Source organism: Sphaeroforma arctica (genome assembly GCF_001186125.1).
Source record: "Sphaeroforma arctica JP610 unplaced genomic scaffold supercont1.248, whole genome shotgun sequence".
NCBI classification, from domain to species: domain Eukaryota; class Ichthyosporea; order Ichthyophonida; genus Sphaeroforma; species Sphaeroforma arctica.
Genome location: NW_014040310.1, coordinates 1 through 20,244, shown reverse-complemented (window position 1 = coordinate 20,244; position 20,244 = coordinate 1). Strand labels below are relative to the sequence as shown.

Below are 20,244 nucleotides of genomic sequence, written 5' to 3'. Positions count from 1 at the left end.
GTCGGAGTGCGATGCATTTGATCACCAGGTATTGGTGGGTAATGCACAGGGCCTGTGTATCTTGTGATGAGTTTGAACTTTGGCGTCATTCGTTAGTATAACTTCCTTTATATGCAACAGATTCTGTCACTGGTACAATGCAGGCCCGCTATTTCACGAGCCGCTATAGTGTATTACAGGTATCTTTCAACAAGGAATCCCAGGACGATCATGTGTTATATAGTCTCATTGCCTTAGTATTTATTTAAGTACAATTATGCTACGGAAGAATTCTGGTCACAGACTGAGTGCTGCGATATTCCCAATCCCCCGGTGAATTTTGGTCGGCTGCAGAAACTTTGTAACTTGTGCGAGAGTGATTTATACTTCATAGGACCGTATCATACCAAAAGCACGGTACATGTCCCAAGTATTAGCATGCAACAGATCCGTATCTGTGGACACTGAGTAACTTGTGCTAGCGACACTAATTCTTCAAAAGACTGTTTCATACCAGTTGGCTGGTATTTGTCAAAGTATTAACATGAAATAGATGCATATCTGTGGAGACTGTCTACCTTGTGCGATCGTGATTTGTAAGACTGTATTATATCAATAGCATCGCATATGTCTGGATATCAACATTCAACAAAAACATATCTGCAACAATCAAAGTATGAGATGCGCTTACAACTATGATGCGGGTGTGTACCACACGAGGCTTCATTCCCTGCATATATATATATATACATAACGTATACATATACATACATAGCATCGTACAAACATATATACAATGCATGTAAACGTAAATACACACACACAAACATATATATATATGTGTATATATATATATATGTGTGTGTGTGTGTGTGTATATATATCTATTTATATATATATATACAAATATATATCTTATATATGTATGTGTGTATATAAATATATATATATACATATATATGTGTGTGTGTGTGTGTGTATTTATATGCATATGTATATGTATATTCCATATATCTCATATGTCCCATATATCTCATATATACCACATACCAGATACTCCGAAGTGCTGTCTGAGCACAATATCTTGTATAATGGTGTCAGCTCGCCATATCATGGCTTCTACGCTTACACAATTTTATTTATATTATAGTTGAAATTGCAAATCGGTATAGAACCCAGAGACACGGGGCAGAATGTGTGATTGTTATATCGCATCACGGTAACATATATCAATAGACAGACTGGACATATGGATGTCTTTTTTGATGGAATAGGACAAATTTGCAAGTACACTCTCACACTTCCACTAGTTTTAATGATCACTTCCACTGATATCAATATTGGAAACAGGACAAATTGGTACAGAACCTACATACACAGGGCCCTGTGGGCAAGCAACTAATCTCTGGGTAAGCCGACTATTTTCGTGTTTATGTGAAACTGTGCGAATCGCTTCTCTTTTTCTGTTAGATATACCAAATCTGTGTAGTTGAAACTTCCTGTGAGATGTGCCAATTATGCACACATGTGAAGGGGAAATCGAACTTCTGTGTGATTGATTACATACCATAGCTCTATGTCAATTGTTGGTCAAACGGGGACCGTGCTAAAATCCATACTATGATAAAGGCACACAGGCAATGGTAGTAAGATGCTGAATTGAGCATACGGCAAAACTACATGGTTGTGATATCCTCAGCAGAAGTCCGGTATTTGAGACCAGTATTTCTAGTTTGTTTATGTTTGCAACCGGATGTATAAGCTTTTATTAAGTATCACAATGATCACCTTGCTTCAATTTATGCATGCAGTGTGTATAGTGCGGCTCTCCTCTACCAAGTCACTTAAATTTTTCCACACGCGCTCCCAACTATCCCCATCGGCAAACTGCACCCAACCTTCTGTACACGGCCACCTGCAATGCGTGTCACAAGACTGATTCTATCGTTTGCATACGCACTCGCATAGACTTACAGCGCGTGCTATTGTGCTGGTTGTTTCCATTCTTGTAGCATAATGCAATACAACCTCTTCTGCAAACTATACCCAACCGTCTGCAAACAGCTACCTATACCGCCTGTGAGACCAGCATTTCTAGTTTATCTTTGTTTGACCACGGGTGTACAAGCTTCCATGGCTACAATTCAACCCCCTCTGCAAACTACACCCAACTGTCTGCACACAGCTACCTACACCGCATGCGAGACCAACACGCTCGTCAGCGTCTGCCCTTCCATCAGCTCATGCGCAAGAAGGAAGTCATGAGTGTCCTACGCAACGACGTCTGCTCACCCGCCGCGGAGTGCCCCGGCGCTACTTCATCGGACAATTTATCCGACACGCTCTCGCCGGCTAGAGGTATTACTATGCGCATGCACGCCATGGTTCCGCTGATCAAGATGCTGGATATCGACCACAAGGAGTTCGTGGTTGCTGTCATGGATGGTATGGATCTGTGCGTCTGACTGTGCTTGTATCCACTCAAGTGTGCTTCTATTAGTGTATATATGTGTATGCGTGTGTGTGCGTGCATGTGTGGCCGGCTGTGCTATATGTATATGTCTATCTCTGTCTCTGTATTTCTGTATGTTTTTGTGTGCGTGCGTGCGTGTTGCTGGCTGGGCTTGTGTGCTCTCGTCTGTATTTATAGTTGATGTGTCTACGTTTGTGTGTGTAGGGTTTTAGAGTTTAGCCATTGAAGTACACCTGTATGAATATGCGTAGGTACAATTTATGGACTCATCTAGCTACTGTGCGTATGTATAAATGATGGGTACACCTAGATGAATATGCGTAGGTACCATTGATAAACTCGCCTTGCTACTGTGTGTATGTATAAATAATGGGTACACCTAGATGAATATGCGCAGGTGCAATTGATGGGCTCATCTAGCTGCTGTGTGTATGTATAATTGATGGGTACACCTAGATGAATAGGCCTAGGTTCAATTAATGGGCTCATCTGGATACTGTGTGTAGGTATAGTCATGGGGGCACCTATATTGTGCATATTGTGTTGTCATAAACTAATAGGTATATCTTGCTAGTGCGCGTAGGTGGAACTAATGGGTACCCCTTGCTATTGTGCGTAGGTATAATTAATGGCTACTCCCTGCTATTGTGTGAAGTTACAATTCAATGGGTATACCTCACTATTATGTGTAGGTATTTTAGTAGGTATATCTTGTTTTGTGCGTATGTATAGTCAGTGGATATATCTTGTTTTTGTGTGTAGGTATAATTGACGGGTACACTCTATTATTGTGCGTAGGTATAATTGATGGGTATATACTGTTCTTGTGCGTAAGTACAAATAATGGGTACACCTTGTTTTTGTGCGTATGTACAATTAATGGGTATATCTTGTTAATGTGCGTGCGTATAACTATTGGGGACGCCCTCTTACTGAGTGTAGGTACAACTAATGGGTACACCTTATCATGCGTAGGTACAATCAATGGGTGCACCTTATCATGCGTAGGTACAATTAATGCGTACACCTTCTTGTCATGCGTAGGTATTATTGACGGGTACTCGGCTGCCATCCAACGATTGGCGCATTCAACCGACTCAACACAGAATGATTCTCAACAGACTGCAAACGAGTGTGAGCTCCAGACTGGTTTCCTTTCGGTCGAGAAGCAGTATGTGCGCGTTCGTAGCTAAGCATCTATAAGTACATATACCCAACATAGTAGTATGTGTGTATGCTCTTCATGTTTATACTTATCTATAGTCCAATTAAAATGTGTATCCTTCAAAAAAAAACAGGGCAAATGACCAGTAAGTGTACATAATCATCTATGGCTCGGTATGACATAGCACGATAAACCGTACATTCAAACACTCACTTGACAAACAGCAAGCACGCCGCATAAACAAGCCTTTACACTAACACAGAGTTTTCTACATCTTTCAAATCCGAACTTAAATACAGATAACACACCCGTTTGAGAAGCACTCGATATACGAATGCTTACAAACGTCTACAGGCAAAACGGGTACCTTCAGTACTAGCACTTCAAAGGGTAGATCAGTAAATTTGGTGTAACTTTTAACGAGTCTTTACATCACAGCAATACCCATCATCGGCGCATACAGTCAGTGTTCCTCACATCACCTGCTGTATCGTTTGCACATGACTGTGTAGATTTTGTATATCCGAACGTGTGTATATTTATATATTTATATATTTATATATTTATATATTTATATATTTATATATTTATATATATATATATATATATATATATATATATGTAGGTATATATATATATATATATATACTCTACTACTACTACTACTCTACTACTACCATTTGTGCTTTCAGAGAGCGCGCGTCAACAGTGCTAGTAATGGATATACTATGCGTATCGTAGATACTGTTTCGATATAAGCAACTAGTGGGAGTGTTTAGCATTTGACGCGGAACCATAAAAACCATTAAACCCTGGAACCCTGGAACCCTACCTCACATTAATAATTCTGACACAGACTTATAGCACGAGTACATGTTAACCCTATATGCTTGCCTCCCATCGGGCTCTAGCACAGCCGTATAGCTAGGATATTGTGTATCTTGATATGGAACTCAACTTCCCCTAGAACCCCCTAGATCTCTACTCGCTTAAAAGTAATTATCAGTAATTACATATACTTAGATAAACACGAGTATACCGCATGGCACATTCCCTACAATCCCCTAAAACCCACCAAACCCGTATAATCCTTCATGTCATATTCCACTCTGGCATAGACGGATAGCAAGAATATATGGAATGACGTACGACACCATGTCCGCCCTTGTGATGTCGTTGCCTGATGTTGAGACGCGAGTGTTTGTGCTGCAGCAGGCGGCTGAGCGCTTTCCTATCGGACGGGACAGAGAGAGGATGCTCTTTGAAGCTATCAAAGCTGCCGAGAAGTGGCTGGATGGGTATGTGTATATCAGTATATATATATGTCTGTGTCTGTGTCCGTGCCTGTGTCTGTGTCTGTGTCTATATCTGTGTCTGTGTGTGAATGTGAGTATATGCATATCAGAATTTGTGCATGTGGGTTCATATGTGCATTTGTATTTATACGTATGTATATGTATATGTGTGTGTGTGTGTGTGTGTGTGTGTATAAGAATTTGTGCATGTGGGTATATATGTGCATTTGTATTCACACGTATGTACATATATGTGTGTGTGTGTGTGTGTGTGTGTGTGTGTTTGTGATAGTGTGCGTGTGTGTTTGTTTGTGACAGTGTGTGTCTGTATATGTCTCCTCTCAGTTTTGTACACAACAAACCACACTCACATAACATCTCAGTACAATCCGTGTCTGCGCCTCTCTGTCCCTCCCCGTTCTCACCTGATTTCACCAAACTTACCCTAGCACGCCATCTCGGAGAATAGCCTATCACAATGGGGTCTCGGCAGGTGAAGGCCTCTACGAAGCCACCATGCGCGCGCTAAAACAAGAGCTGGTCGAACAATTGCGGCACCAACAGACTCTGTCGCAATTGGTGGATTGTCACATGTGCCATCCTGGTGAGTACCTTCAGCATGGTGAGATATGATTTGCGACAATACCAGCACTGTCGCAATTGGTCGGGCATCATTTGAGCTATGCATGCTAGCACACGTCTACTATTTGTATTGCTATACACGATGTTGCCAAGCAAAATTGACACCTTAGTAGTCGCTGGCACGTTTGGTGGACGCCGTGCAAAATGGCCGTATTAAGCATGCAAAGAAAATCAAGACAACCGAACAGCGTCACAGACGGTTCCATCGCATCCGTACGTGTGATGATTTTCGATATGATTTGTGTGCTAGTTGTGTGCAGTCCAGGTGTACCTGTGCTTCATAGATGCTCCGAAAGTGTGTACAATGGCCTGTTGAGCATGCAAAGAAACCCCCCGGCGCACTCGGTTTCATCGCAACCATACATGTCTGTGTAATCTACAACATCTCAAGCTATGATTTTTATTTCTATTATTAATGTATGTATGTGTATATCTGATATATATATGTATATGTATATTACATATTATATATAGTATATATAGTAATATTATATATATATATATATATATATATATATATATGGGGTGTGGGTGTGGGTGTGTCTAGAAATCGGTTACACCTTGTTTTTGTCAGCATTCAATGCTTCGGTGATTTCAATTTTAAGGAGGGCGGTAAGGAAACTTTCTCTTGTAACTATGGTAGTACTTACCGAAATCTACGCAACCTACGTACTCCCACGTTGCGTCGTGTGTATTTGTACGACTCTCCTCAGGCTTGCATACCCTCACGGCCAACGCCCTCGATCTGAGGAGCCTGATCTGCAGTTTGTACTGCAGACATTCAGTCACAATGTTAGAGCTGGAGTCCGCGCAACTACATGTAACAGGTATATTTCCACACATCCTTTCTCCATGAAAATGGCTGTGGTATTCTGAAATCATTTGTTTTTGGTATTGTTTTGGCCAGTACGCGAGTACTTAAATCAGTGTCAAACGAGGCCGGTATCACCCCCACGTTGTGATTTGTGTCTGGGTCGATGCAATGTCTGATAAGTGTTGGGACTCTATACCAGGCTGCACTACTATATAACCTTGGTCAGTCGTACCAACAACTGGCCTGTGCGGGATACAAGAATGCGCGATGGTCCTAAAACGGTATCGAGAGTTTAACCTCCTTGTTCAATCTATTTGTATCGAATTTTCATTTGCTGTATCGCCTTACGGTATGTCATATCAGTTATACAGGACACATAGTTATCGTCTGACGGTTGGTGTTGATCTGCGTGTAGCCCTATGTTTGTTTTCTATGCATCACCTTGTTTGGAGCGGCTTTTTGTGCTGCATACTCTTTATTGAAGTGACAACTGCTATGAAACCACCGCACCTCGTTTCTAACTTTGTCACCCACCCTTGCTCAAGTATTCCTGTACAATGCCGGCGTTGATTCAATGTGGTACTCCCAACACGTCCACTACAGTGATACGTCCTTAACTTCTGTCCTATTTAACCAATCAACCCCGCATGCACAGTCGTACATCATACACGTGTTTATGCACGTATGCATTGAACATGTCCTAACCGTAGTTTGATACGTGCACTGCATTTTCGTCCAGTTAACGAGATAGCCGTGCGTTATGACTTCAATGCGACAAGTGTGCGCTCTGGCCTAATTAGACTGTGGATCAAGCACCCTGATGCGGTACCAAAGTATGACCACATACAGTACGGGGGGCCTGAGCCAACATCGGCAGTAGATGGGCTTTTAACTAACGGTACGTTCCTCGTGGGATATTTATCCTAGGGTTTTTGTGTAGTATGAATATAGGGATGTTTGTGCTGCATGGTGCCTGTGTGTACTGAAGTACTACTCTGCATAATTTATATAAATATGTGGCTGTGGGTGTGGGTGGGTGTATGGGTCTGTCGCACTCTGTGTAGGAGTGCTTATGTAACATATACAATACTTTATATTAATGTGTGTGATGGGAAATTTGCATTTCTGTGTCTGTGTGTCTCTATCTTTATATCAGAGAGAATGTGTTTGTATGTATAACTGATTATTCGGATTACATAAACATCCCTAAACGAGATTCCCCTGCCGACAAACCCATGAACAACTCAGGTCAAGCCTTGACTATTTCCGAGGCTGCTAGTATCAGTCACACGGGTAAAGTCACCGAGACGCTTGCCACTTCTCTTGAGGCTCGCATATCACTTGCTGTTGCGCGCGTGTTGTATCTGTGCCAGGAGGAACTCGAATCTGCTACCAATGCAGACCTCCTGTCTGAACTCGTGTTTGCAACGCCGGATGAAGACGTCAATGACACATCTAGGTATGAATTGGGGCCTTTTGACTCTTTTAGTGTGGCTGTCTGCTATCTTTACGTTTGTATGTACAGTCGACTATAGCTATGATATATAAATACGCTTATATGTATGTGTGCCAGGAGAATCGCGTGTTTGCAACGCCGGATGAAAACGTTAACGATTCCTCCGGGTCTAAATAGGGGTCACGTGACCCTTCTGTGTGGCTGTCTGCTGCTTGCATTTGTGTATGTACATATAATCCCTAGGGTGAGGTGCCATAGTCCCGGATATAATATTTTATGTTGTATAGTCAAATGCGAAGATCATATTACAACATTGTCTGCTGCTTGCATTTGTGTATGTACATGTAATCTCTAGAGTGAGATGCCATAGTCCTGGATATATTATTTTATGTTGTATAGTCAAATGCGAAGATCATATTACAAAATTACATCTGAATTATGTACTACAGCGTTCTGCCGGATTTTGTAACAGAGTTTCTTCTGTGTCAATGAGGGGTGTTTTTGTTTTCTTCTCGGCATTATCTTGGAACGGCCACAGAGCTTACTTGATAGTTCCGTTACTTTTTTTAGCTAAAACTCGTTCGAAAAGACTACTACACGGCACGCGACCCCTAAAATCGCATCAGTTTATGTTTAGCAGTGCTTTGCAACCTGCTTATGCCATGGTACAATATATGCTCTTAGTCTATGAACACCACACATATATGTACAATACAGAGATATGGCCTGGCGTGTGCTACTGGCCTTAGTACCGCAATAGAAGGCTGACTCGTTGGTAGGCGCTGTGCAATTAATACTAGTTCCATAGTATAACACACCTCCCCTCATCTTAAGTTCGCCCATTGTTTTCCCCACACACACTACAGATATATCGCCTGGCGTGTGTTGCTGGGCCTAGTACCGCTACAAGAGCTGAAGATGCGCCTGGACATGACCTGCAATGAAGTCCACGAGTTCACGGCCAAACTGCTTGTACTGAGTCGCCTGGCAGACTTGGATGTCCAGCACAGCGAACGGGTAAGGCAGGTGGTCACAAATTGTTTCTGACCTTTGCGTGTTGTGTTTTGCTACAAGTCTTTTATTTGACCAATAATAACCCAGATTCAACCAGTATGACAGAAAGTGCGTATGTCCCTAGCCGCAGACTTCGCAAATCACACACATACAGCCCGTGTCTCGCTACTGTGCAATATTTGCTAAAGACCACAGCGCACAATCGTCGCACATGGACTTCAAATCACTGCCATACAGTTGGTACGACTCTTTGATCTTCTTTTGCTTATACTAGTAGAAGTCATGGATCCACCCGAAGACACTAACCCAATTCTATTCTGGTAGGATTCATATATATATACCCGAATACACCATCACCTAAATTTGCCTGCGCTCTCCAATCACATACATGCTGGTAGGATTTATGTGTCCACCCGGACACACAAACATCTGCCCTTGCCTCTACTCTCCAATACCATTCTCGTAGGTTCCATGTATCCATCCAAATACACTAGCCCATATCCTTGTCTCCACTCTCCAGTACCATTCTGGTACAATTCACGTATGCACCTGAATACACTAACACATTTTCTTGCCACTACTCTATAACTCATTCATTCATTCTGGTAGGATTTGAGTGACCGTGCAAGTGTGATACGCCTTGTCCGAGGATTATTGTGCAAGCCTGCGGACTCTCTGGAGAAGGTAAGTGTGCTTATGTGGCATATAACTGTATGTACCGTACGACGGACAGTGTATCCGTATTCATAACAACCTGAGCCTACATATTCTCTATATTGGTTGTTGGCTTGAGGCTGGTATATAGGGTAGTATATCTCCTTATATTCTTTAGGACCCCCCATGCTGGCTTACTGAGGCCCGATTTGTTGAGCTAATGTGAGAGCTTACCCTTGATATAGAACAAAGGCCTCTTTTCATACACCTTGGTCGCATCTGTCGACAGAATGTGCTCTATCGACACCATAATGCTTATACTGATCTTCTTGGTACAAAATCCTAACTAGAATTATATAGTGTGTTAGCTGTACGCTGACATGTACTCTTTCTTCTCTCACCTTCTGTTATTTAGCAACCCGACGCTTAGATTGATATAGAGCGTATTAGCTGTGCACTGATATGGCCTCTTTCTTTTTTTTTACCTTCGCTCAAACCGCAACTAAACGCCTAGACTGGTACGGTGTCCACTCTTTCTTTTCTCACCCTCAGCTACTAGCAACCAATAGCCTACATTGATATAGTGTTTTACCTGTATACTGATATGCCTTCATACTTCTCGCACCCTCGCCTACGCAGTAATTAAGCGCTTATATTGGTATATTGATATGAAGCTTATTGGCTGTATTCTGACATAACCCTCACCTACGCTGCAACCAAGCGCCAATATTGATATATCAATATAAAGCTTCTTGGCTGTATTCTGATGTACCCTTTCACTTCTCTCACCTTCGCCTACGCAGCAACCAGGCACCGCATGTGATGGTCAGGAGATACAACTGGCGGCTGATATCTGTATCATTTTCGATCTCACCCAATCGGATACATGGGAACCGGTACTGGAACAACTGCTTCAGCTTAGGAAGGTAATCGCAAACGCGTGTGGGTGAATTTTACTGTGACCAAGCTGCCCAACAAGACCTGCACTAATTCTACCGGCGAAACTATCGCGCATTTGTACATATATTGGCCATTACATGTGGCAGCTGATGCGTTTTAAAAACATTATGTGGGACTTTCGTAAAGGGCAGCCCCGTCGTGACCATGCAAAACACACAGCTTTGACCTCCGCTGGCATTGTATGTACAGCTTGTACCGCTACCTTCTGCGCAGGTGTTGGGCTTGGTAACCGAACTTGCTCTCATCCGCATAGGTTTGATACGTACAATAGACTTGCACAATGGACAAAGCAAAGACATAAGTATAGCACGCGCCAATATGTTGCCTTCGAGCGGACTGTGTTTGCATCTTTCTAACTCAGTCGTTTGTTTGTCCATTCGTACCACGGGTGCAGTTCGAGTATCTGCGCTGCCTACTTGCCACCGAGTACACTCTTATGTGGCCCACACGTGTGCGGCGACTACAAGCGCGGCCCAATGATGTACCGTCGAGTGTACCAAACTTTGTGGATATCACCCGCCTGTGGCAAAGCGCAGTGGTGGACCCGTTGTGTGCCGTAGGTATATAGGATCGATCTGTTGGGGTGAACTGGTTCTTTGACATGAGGCATTTGTTTGTACATGTATGTATGTACGAACGTTCTGATTTTCCTTTCAGCATGTGAGTGTTCAACTGGTCGGGGAAGACAAATCATCTCGGTATGACTGAATCTGCTGCCCAAATTTCGTGTATCTTTCTTGTAAATTTTGAGTTCTGACAGGCAGTCTATGACCCCACCAACCCATTATCACCGGCCCTGCATATGTCCACCATCTTGCTACGTAATTTCTCGTTCCTTGAATAAGGTACCCGTACACTGAGATATCCCAAGCCCCTAAACCTACGCTAAGTTTATTCAGAGCCCCCAACCCACGCGCACACTGAGTTGCCTGCGATACTTCCTTCTCTCAACACATATGTCTTATCCGCTTGCTATATTTTCTCATCGACTGAATTATTCCAAGCCTTTAAACCAGCCACACACTGAGTTGACTAAGATACTTACATCCCCACCGATCAGATTGTACAGCCCCTGCCGCCACGGGACTTGTGTCTTTGTTGGTGCAGCACAACCCGATATATGACCTGAATATTCCGCACATCTTGACCTGGTGTGTATATCTGTACTGGTTGCGTGTCTCATTTTTACATACCAAGCTCCCTGTACTATGAAAAGTTGGTCTTGAATATTAGTCCCTATCCAATTGCTTATCAATTTTTCAAGGCCATATTTTTTATGCCACTTCTTCCCTATTCTAGCCTGTTACAGCACAGTGAATCGGCTGCACCGGCAGACGTGACTGTGTTCACCTCCCTGTGTGCTCAACTGGTCGTGTGGGGTGCTGCGTCTCAATGGAAGACTCAGTTGGTAGAGGTAAGTAATCTCTGTGCAAGCTTATTTCAGGGTCTGGGTGCAAATGTTTGGGTATATAGTCCAAAGCAAACGGTATCATCATTGTTCTTGCTGGATCCATGATCCTAATCGATCGATCTTATCCCCGATTTTTAATTTCGGATTGTTGCTTCCGATCATTGGCACCTGAAATATCGTGCTGCACATGGTTGCTCATGGTAACCCTGATATTCACGTGTGAAGCCAATCCGATATGCGAGAATCACTCACCTGCTAAAAAATATGACACTTAAACATTCACGAACAGCTCATTAAGGCTTCCAATCACTGCTGCCAAATCGTTGCGCACTTAGAGGAGGGTGTCGAGGTAAATGTCTCGCAGGTACGTCTTCTCAACTGATGATATTCATCGAGTGACAATTCGTCTGAAAGTACCGTCAAGCAGTAAAGCTGTGCCACACAGCTCGGCGAATGATGAATAAATTCAGTCTACGGCTGTCAAAATCTCACTTCTACCAATGTCTATAATCATAAATACAGGCGCAGGTACAGAAAGAGCTCCTCGCTTATGTGGCGGATAATGAGCTGTTTACCAAGGCACAAGAAACAGGTATTCTGGGTGTCTTGGCCGAACATGTTGTCCATATCGGCAACATACGAGGCTTACTGATCTATCTACTCGAAAGCCAAAGGTAAACACTGACTCGATAAAATTTGTTGTCGATATTTAACATGTACACACCATTGTGATCAAGCTTGACAACTATATCTTTGAAGCCCACCTATATACCTCTGTACATTGAACGTAGTCCTGGGTACAAAAACATCGAAACTTATAGCTTATGATTTGTAACCTCTCTGTCTCATACTCGGCAGTGTTGAAGATGCGCTTGAACTGGTGGAGGCGCACCACGCTCTACAGCAACAATTACCAAACAGTCAGAATTGTGATATTTCGCTGGATGAAAAATCTCATGAGCCAGATTGTGCTGAAGAGAAAACCGATCCTCTCGCGATGCCAGGCAAGCAAGTTCGTCTCCAACTTTTAGAATCGTACTGCAGAACGATGCACATTGACCTTTCGTTTGGTGATTAAAATGTATAAACCGTTCCTATTATTGCTATCAACTGATTTTTCAAAAAGCTTAGCTGCGGCCGGCTATATCATGTGCACAGTCCCACAATTGTTTTTGCTTGAGCAATTTGGTTCAAATTACCTCCTGAGGTATACAATAGTACTTGCATATAAATACTAGTACAAGATGCCTCCTGAACGCCAAACATCTGAAACAGCCATATATATATCAATGTGATGGTATTGTAAATCAAAATAGGAGTGGCTATGGGTTGTTTCTCTGTGTTATCTGGAGTCGTTAGTTCTAAACAGGTATTTTTTACGCTAGTTTATACTCTGATGAGATGGCTCTCTGAAATTGAAATATGGTCAAGGAACTATAATGTGGTAATTTTTATCGTCTCCAATATAGACAAGAAATACCCGCATCGTCGCGACAAGTGATGCAGAATATTCATTATTTATGTTGCAATATATATATATAACATCAACAAGGATGCTCCCCTTTAATGGACCTCGCTCGAAACATAGCCTCCTAAAAAAAGAACACCCGAAATTTATATTTAAAACCTTGGTCGAAGTCCCGAGAACTGCAGATAGTGGCTATATCACCTAGAATTTCATATACATGTGTGACCTAATTGATGTGGCCTAATTGTGTAGTTTGACTCTCATAAATACTAGGTATAGTCTGTGCTGTGTTTGTAGTTCGGTCAATCGGACGGCGGATGTTAACCGTGCTGGCATTGCTCTGTTAATTTTATCTGATGGGCTTATGTGGTAAAAATGAGTACCATTGCGTGAACGCTGGCTTGCAAATTGGCGTAGTCTCGCAGGCTGTATTAATACTAAATACTGTATGTAGTGAATCGCAGACTAGTGACGAGGTTGGCTGATTAAGCGATAACGGGGTATTCACGTCATCGCTGACAACGGCATATTTTATTGTTTAGACCCAACTCACGAGTCGCTAGCGTTATTAGACTACATCACCACAGTCAAGTGTCAACACTCAACAAGAGTACAGCCCAGTGAGCCTGTGACCGCTCACCAAGTCAGTATGTACTCACAGACCAGTGAGCCGTGAGGCCATACCGCCACAATCACTCAGGGCCAGTCTCAGTCTCGCATAGACTCGCACCGTCTCTCACTCTCGCGGATGTACACAGACTCACAGTCTCACGCTCTCTCAGAGCACTGAGAGCAGAGAATCTAGAGAGACTCGAGAGAGCCCAATACGCTTCTCCAATAGGATTTTTGATATACTCCATGAACTTTACTCACAACTCATAGATACAGTATACTTTAAAAATCTTCATAATCTATAGAAAAATAATTATACCCTCGCGACTTCGAGTGTCATCGCTAATCTATCATCCAGAGTCGACTACGTCACGACTAGAATATTACAGAGTATGTACTCAGTACTGACCTGGAAGGGTTTTATGTAGAGCCTTGGCCCCAGACTTGAGACTCCAGAGGAGTGAGGAACTGAGGATATATCCATATAACCTCATAGATGACATTTGATAGGGCAAGGCCTAAGTCCTAAGGCCAAGGTCTAAGGACTAAGGCCCAGGGCCCCAGGCCCCGGATGCCTTTTGGCTATTAGGGTCAGGAATCAGGGTGTTTACATATTAGATATGCCTACATACATACTACATAGTACATACAGTGCGGCTGGCTGCCTATCGCTGGGGACAGATTTCTTTTTTGGTGCAATTTCTTACTTCAATTATACTAGTTACAATACCAGCATTTTTGCAGCTATTGTGTTTATAATAAATACATTTCCAATATCCTCGCTAGCTCACAAAATATGTGCCACTGTCTTGGTACTGAGAATATAGTAGAATGTCAAGTACAGCTTATAATCGACTACCTGGGGACGAGGAGACGGCTCTTGCGTTCGAACACTCTGACTTACAGGCGACAGAAGATCCACACAAACTCACAAGCGGTGTGCCGCGAAATCGCATGCCAGATAGATCACTCCTCCACTTGTTTGGACTGAACTCGTTCGCTTTTGCATACGGATTATTGATCTCTACTTTCGGGCTTGTTACGCTACCCACAGAGTCCCAGCGTATGTATCCCAAGAAACATGCGATCATGTTAGCTGTATTCTTGGGTGTTTGCGGTATTTCTCAATTATCTGGACCAGTGGCAGGATTCTTTAGTGATAGATGTACGCATTCACTAGGTAGAAGGCGGCCGTTCATGTTATACGGCGGTTTAGTAGGTATTCCCTCCCTGTTTATGCTCAGATGGGCTAGCATGGAGTTAAATCTATACATGTACGTATTCTTCTTCATGACGGCCATGTTGGCTTTGAACGTTATGTATGTGGCGTATTCTGGAGCTCTCACAGATCTAGTCAATGATTCCCAACGTGGTGTTGCCAATGGACTGATGGGCGCGTTCACCGTCATGGGTGCCAGTTTTGGCTTCGGCTGTTTTTCCTACTTCCTGGATGTGCAGTCGGGATACATTTTCTACATAGTGGTGGTCAGCGTAGCCGTAGTAGCGTCCCTTGTCTCATACGTAGAGACGCCCCTGACAGCCACTACAGAGTGGGCTTGGGCTGAGATCGGTGAATGTTACTTTGTTTCTCCTACAGACCACAGAGACTTCTACCTCGTGTTCGTATCCCGCACCTTGTACTACATGGGCATCTCGGTGCAAACGTTCATGTTGTTCTACTTCCGCGACATCATTGCGTCCAAGGATCCTCAGGCGGATGTGTCGTACCTCGCACTGTGTGGCCAGTTGACGGGTGCGATTGTCTGTGTGCCTATGGGCATGCTTTCAGACAGAGTTGGCAGAAAGAGTCTCATATACCTCAGCTCATTCATCATCGTTCTAGCGTACATCGGCTTCATGTTCACCCGAGATCTTATGTCGATCCTTATCGTCGCTGCTGTATACGGTATGTTAGGTTGAAAGAAGCCCTGTTGCGTTTGTTTTGGCAAGTTGTTAGTAAGATAGATGTGCGAAGAAATGGACTGAGAACTAATTCTATGAACAAAATTGAATTCGGACTGTATTCTGTGACTGTGTGTATGTTGCAGCTGGTATATTGTCCTCCGGGATCACCACTGTTTATAATTTTGCAAACCATCTTTGGGTCCCTCGCCCTCACATTTCATTACATATGCTTGCTGATTTATATATTTCATACTTCAGGTATTGGAAACGGAACCTATCTCTCGGTAGACTATGCCCTCGCCTGTGACACTCTCCCCTCAAAGGAGAGTGCGGCGCGATATCTGGGTGTGTGGGGTGTGGGTGCGTTCATCGGAACGCTACTGGGTCCGATGCTCATTGGTCCTGCACTTCTGTTCTTTGGAGACAATGGCCGTGTGGACGAGCACGGAGTGCCTATGTACGACATTGGCGGGTACATAGCAATTCTGATAATCGGGTCGACTTGTATGATTGCGGGTGCTGCGGTGATAGTTCCTATTAGATCGGCGAGATGATAATAATTTAAAAGTACTGCTACTTTATTAGGGTAATCGGTAGGGCAACTGTGGTCGATATATATCCATGGTGGTATAAAGCGCGTGTGATATGCATTTGCCCCGACAGGCCAGCTTCGTATGCATATTGTAAGACATAAGATCTGCTTTATGTCTTTAAAGGCTCGACACAATAACCCGAATTGAATGGGGATGAGTGTGCCATATTGGTTTATCTGTGACGCAAACTCACAACAGATTGCCTCGATTCCATAAATAATTCGAAGGTGATGAAACTAATCTACACTGCCGGCAGGCTGCGAGCGAGACATATCAGATACGACCTAGCAATTCGTTATAAGTTGCGGACTTGCAGATTCTATGCCAGAGTCATAAAGTCATACATAATTAATCGTGCGTAGACGGGGTGTATCGCTATCGTACAAATAAATCTAAAAGATTAAGAACAGGTAAATATATAAGTCGAATAAAATTGTAGTTGTAAATGTATGTATTCCATCCCTTTGTTTGCGTACGAGTACACATGTACTATTATACTAATTGGTCCGAAGTAATATATTTCATATAGGTTGTCGTCGACGGTGGTATTGCTACATTTTTCTATTTTTTTTTCTGTACAATTGCCGGACTCAATGGCTGCTAATCGTACTCAATACTGAAGTATCTCACACTGCACTTCATCCTCCACAGGAGTGTCTTAGAAGCACATTGTTTTGACCAATCATTTACATGCCGTTCGCACCGCCCCCCCTATTCATGCCCCTATCCTGACTGGGTGCCATGAACTGAATACCACCATGCGCCTCTGGCACCCCTCCGCTCAACTGAGCTTGCTGTGGTGAGCTGTACTGTAGTGGCACAGGAGACATCAGTTGATTCGTGCGTGCTAAGTTGTTGGACGAGTAGCTCGACAACCGCTGCCGTGCCTTCTCGTTGAGGTCGGTGGGTTGATGTGACGCCCCGGCTGTGTTATAACCGTAACCAAAGTTGCTATTGGCTCCGGCTGTGCTTGCGTAACCACTGCCCCCGGTTCCCCAGTCGTCCTTCTTGATCTGGATGGTGATGCTGTCACACAGATGCGCGAAAGCGGTGCTTAGCTGAGCGAGTACAACCTGAAATTTGATAGAAAGAAACAGTAAGAAGTCAGACACTGGTATAATACTTTGTTGCGAAACAATGCAACTATTGTTTTGTGTGTGGCATTCAGCTGCAATCATACACTTATACCGGCGTGCTTGCCAGGTGTATATCCCACACTACTGCACATACGATGCGCACAGCCCCAAGGAACGGTCGTCCTCGCCAGAAACCTTACAGCCCGAATAGATATGATCGGTAACAACTTAAAATTTGCAATTTCGACAGCAAGACAATCAGCGAGACTGTTGGATATCAATTGTCCCTATTCACCTGTTCGTTGGCGTCCCTTCTAATCCTGACGTGGAGCGAAGCCACCCTCTCCTTGTAGCCATTGAGCCATAAGTGCTGATTCTTTATCTCGAGTACGCCATCGTAGTTGGATACCTAATAGTTGGAGGTGGAGATATTTACGATCAGAACAGGTTGGGCGCAGAAGTGTGGATAGGTCTACAGAAATACTCAACTTCACACCACATACCACATAGAGGCCTGGACGCATAAACCACTACCGAATAAGATATGCATGACGATGGTAATAGCTCAAGTTGTCTTCTACAAAAGTATCGTGGGGATATGATTATTGAGTTTTAGCTTTTCTAGCAGTCTTGGCCAACACCGTCCGAGATGGTACCGCCGTAAGCAGCTACTCAGTACACTTGAAACAGATCTGATTCAGATTGCTCATGAAGGTCAAGTTCCATAGCGGACAATCCGAACATACCTCGCGTAAGCATTTGAACCACAAGGATGAATTCGCGGGTACTGTTTGCAGCAGCACGCGTGCATGGTTCATCATGATGGGTAGCACAGAACCCAGGCTAAGAACCGACACCGTGGCCGATGTGATGGGATCGACCCAGCTGTAGTCAGCTTCGGGTGCGAGCATTGACGAGAGTAATACTATAGCCCATGACACGAGGGATATCAGTGCATTGCTGTTCACTGACCGCGAGAGAAGGACGGCGCGGTGCACTCTGCCGCTGCCGAGTGTGGCGTGTATCATGGCGGCTAGGCCGTGTTTGAGTTTGCCCCCAGTGGTTTCTGGTAGAAGAAGTACCGGGAAAAAAATGAAGTTTTAAGATGAGATGCAGATTTGTGTGGCCCTTCTCGGGCCTACATCAGGTCTAACATCTTACTAATTGCGGAAAGAAAAGCTCGTATTTGTTAATGGGTAACTCATATGTTCGTATCGTACCGTACAGTGCGGATAGCAACAGTATCGAAGCTAGAGAGCATGAAAAAACATGAGAAAAGAGCCTACAATATTGTCCAATTTTCCGAATATACTTCGTTGCCATTCCAGTAACTTCACCAACACTGCTATCACATACAAATGAAACCTGCACCTCAATTTTCATGCATCAGCATCATGGCACACGAGCTTCTCTGATTACCTGGTGTCGAATCGTGACCTGTAGAGTACTTCTTAACGATCGCTAGTCCCCCGAAGCGACCAACGAAAGCACAAACTAATACGACTAGTGAAGGCTCGCTGTCAGAGTAAGCAATTGGTAGCGTTAGAAACTTTTGGCAAAGGGAAGAAGCTGCTGGGTTGCGCAAATATATAAAGAAAGTACCACCCGTTCATACAGTATCTTTCGCACAGGCTAAGAATATTGCACTGTGTAGTGATTTCGCACCGGAACAAGCACAATCCGAGCCGAAACAATTAAGAAAGACACACTGTTCGTATACCCATTTTATTCTAACTTACTGTGTAGCTCCGTGATGCTCAGGCAACAGAAGATGCTCCATGCATTCTACACAGTTCCAGAATACCATCAGCAGCATCAACACGCATATAGAGAAGCAGGCGACGATGTTAACCTGGTTGAAACTATCGCAAATACATCAGAAGGGAATACGAGTATCGATTGCTTAGATTCTAAATATACACTATCGAAAGCAAATTATTGAGCCGATGTGTACGCAAAAGCTTCCAAGAACAAACTCCGACAGAAGAAACACGTTTTTCGCACATCACTTGCATACTGCGAGCAATTTTATGTCAATGTTTACATCGTACTATGCGGCGAAGGGTACCAGTAAATCTATGAGCACAATGAAGTGTTGTAGACTCCTTGCCACAAATGGTTGAGAGTACCGTAATGTATTCAGGGTATTACGAAGACTTCAGTGAAGGGTGTACGTTAACAATTCAACACAAAATCTGCATGCATCTTTTGCTGCTCACTGCACATTGACAATAAACTCTTCATCACAGACCCAATATCTCATACCCAAAAGAGTAGGAAAATGTCGCTACTTGATTTCCAACCCAGATAACGATTATTTCGCTCATCAAACAAGACGCATTGAAAAAATCCAGCAGCAAAAAGCCCACCATGGCTGTAAGTGTGAAACATAATGTCGGTGATTTGTAATCGTTATATAGATATGGTAAAGCTTTGTGGCAGGTATAAAATAAGATCATCGCGTAGGATCACGGGATAGATAGGTAGAGCCGGATATACAGGTAGCAAAGAACAACAGGAGGTCGTGGGTGTGATTACCTTGGTTATTAGTATTCCATGCGTGTACCAGCAGAGAGCTGTACCCTATCAACATCAACACCGACAAGGCGGCTATCGTCTTTGCCTTAGGGTCATTCAACGTCTGGAAAAGAGTCCGTAGGGACATCAAATTTTTTTTCATAATAAATTCGAAAGATACAATTCATTTATATAAGTCTAATATATATA

At 43.4% G+C, this 20,244-nt stretch overlaps 3 protein-coding genes across 3 annotated transcripts in view; 2 read left to right on the top strand and 1 right to left on the bottom strand.

Moving 5' to 3' along the window:
* The window catches only part of SARC_04431 (hypothetical protein), a gene marked incomplete at its 5' end in the record, with an annotated part of 16,701 nt that extends 3,745 nt beyond the window's left edge, over positions 1 to 12,956 (top strand). Inside the window, 17 exons of the mRNA XM_014301733.1 lie at positions 1,330 to 1,388; positions 2,165 to 2,424; positions 3,497 to 3,623; positions 4,736 to 4,915; positions 5,362 to 5,516; positions 6,268 to 6,381; positions 7,108 to 7,266; positions 7,617 to 7,827; positions 8,691 to 8,841; positions 9,448 to 9,522; positions 10,296 to 10,418; positions 10,847 to 11,012; positions 11,513 to 11,603; positions 11,752 to 11,866; positions 12,153 to 12,227; positions 12,386 to 12,537; positions 12,722 to 12,956. Coding sequence (XP_014157208.1) covers positions 1,330 to 1,388; positions 2,165 to 2,424; positions 3,497 to 3,623; positions 4,736 to 4,915; positions 5,362 to 5,516; positions 6,268 to 6,381; positions 7,108 to 7,266; positions 7,617 to 7,827; positions 8,691 to 8,841; positions 9,448 to 9,522; positions 10,296 to 10,418; positions 10,847 to 11,012; positions 11,513 to 11,603; positions 11,752 to 11,866; positions 12,153 to 12,227; positions 12,386 to 12,537; positions 12,722 to 12,941 — 2,433 coding nt within the window. The 3' untranslated portion in view covers positions 12,942 to 12,956. The remainder of the gene's footprint in view (positions 1 to 1,329; positions 1,389 to 2,164; positions 2,425 to 3,496; positions 3,624 to 4,735; positions 4,916 to 5,361; positions 5,517 to 6,267; positions 6,382 to 7,107; positions 7,267 to 7,616; positions 7,828 to 8,690; positions 8,842 to 9,447; positions 9,523 to 10,295; positions 10,419 to 10,846; positions 11,013 to 11,512; positions 11,604 to 11,751; positions 11,867 to 12,152; positions 12,228 to 12,385; positions 12,538 to 12,721) is intronic.
* A 1,765-nt stretch (positions 12,957 to 14,721) lies between these two features.
* On the top strand, positions 14,722 to 16,875 carry SARC_04430 (hypothetical protein). Its single transcript, XM_014301732.1, has 2 exons — positions 14,722 to 15,849; positions 16,107 to 16,875. The coding sequence occupies exons 1-2, from the start codon at positions 14,775 to 14,777 to the stop codon at positions 16,400 to 16,402; spliced, it is 1,371 nt and encodes a 456-aa protein (XP_014157207.1). The 5' UTR covers positions 14,722 to 14,774; the 3' UTR covers positions 16,403 to 16,875.
* SARC_04429 (hypothetical protein) lies at positions 16,875 to 20,182 on the bottom strand (the record flags this gene model as incomplete). Its single annotated transcript, XM_014301731.1, has 7 exons — positions 16,875 to 17,514; positions 17,813 to 17,926; positions 18,264 to 18,583; positions 18,937 to 19,034; positions 19,257 to 19,379; positions 19,783 to 19,891; positions 20,056 to 20,182. The coding sequence occupies 7 exons, from the start codon at positions 20,180 to 20,182 to the stop codon at positions 17,128 to 17,130; spliced, it is 1,278 nt and encodes a 425-aa protein (XP_014157206.1). The 3' UTR covers positions 16,875 to 17,127.
* Between the last annotated feature and the right edge of the window lie 62 nt (positions 20,183 to 20,244).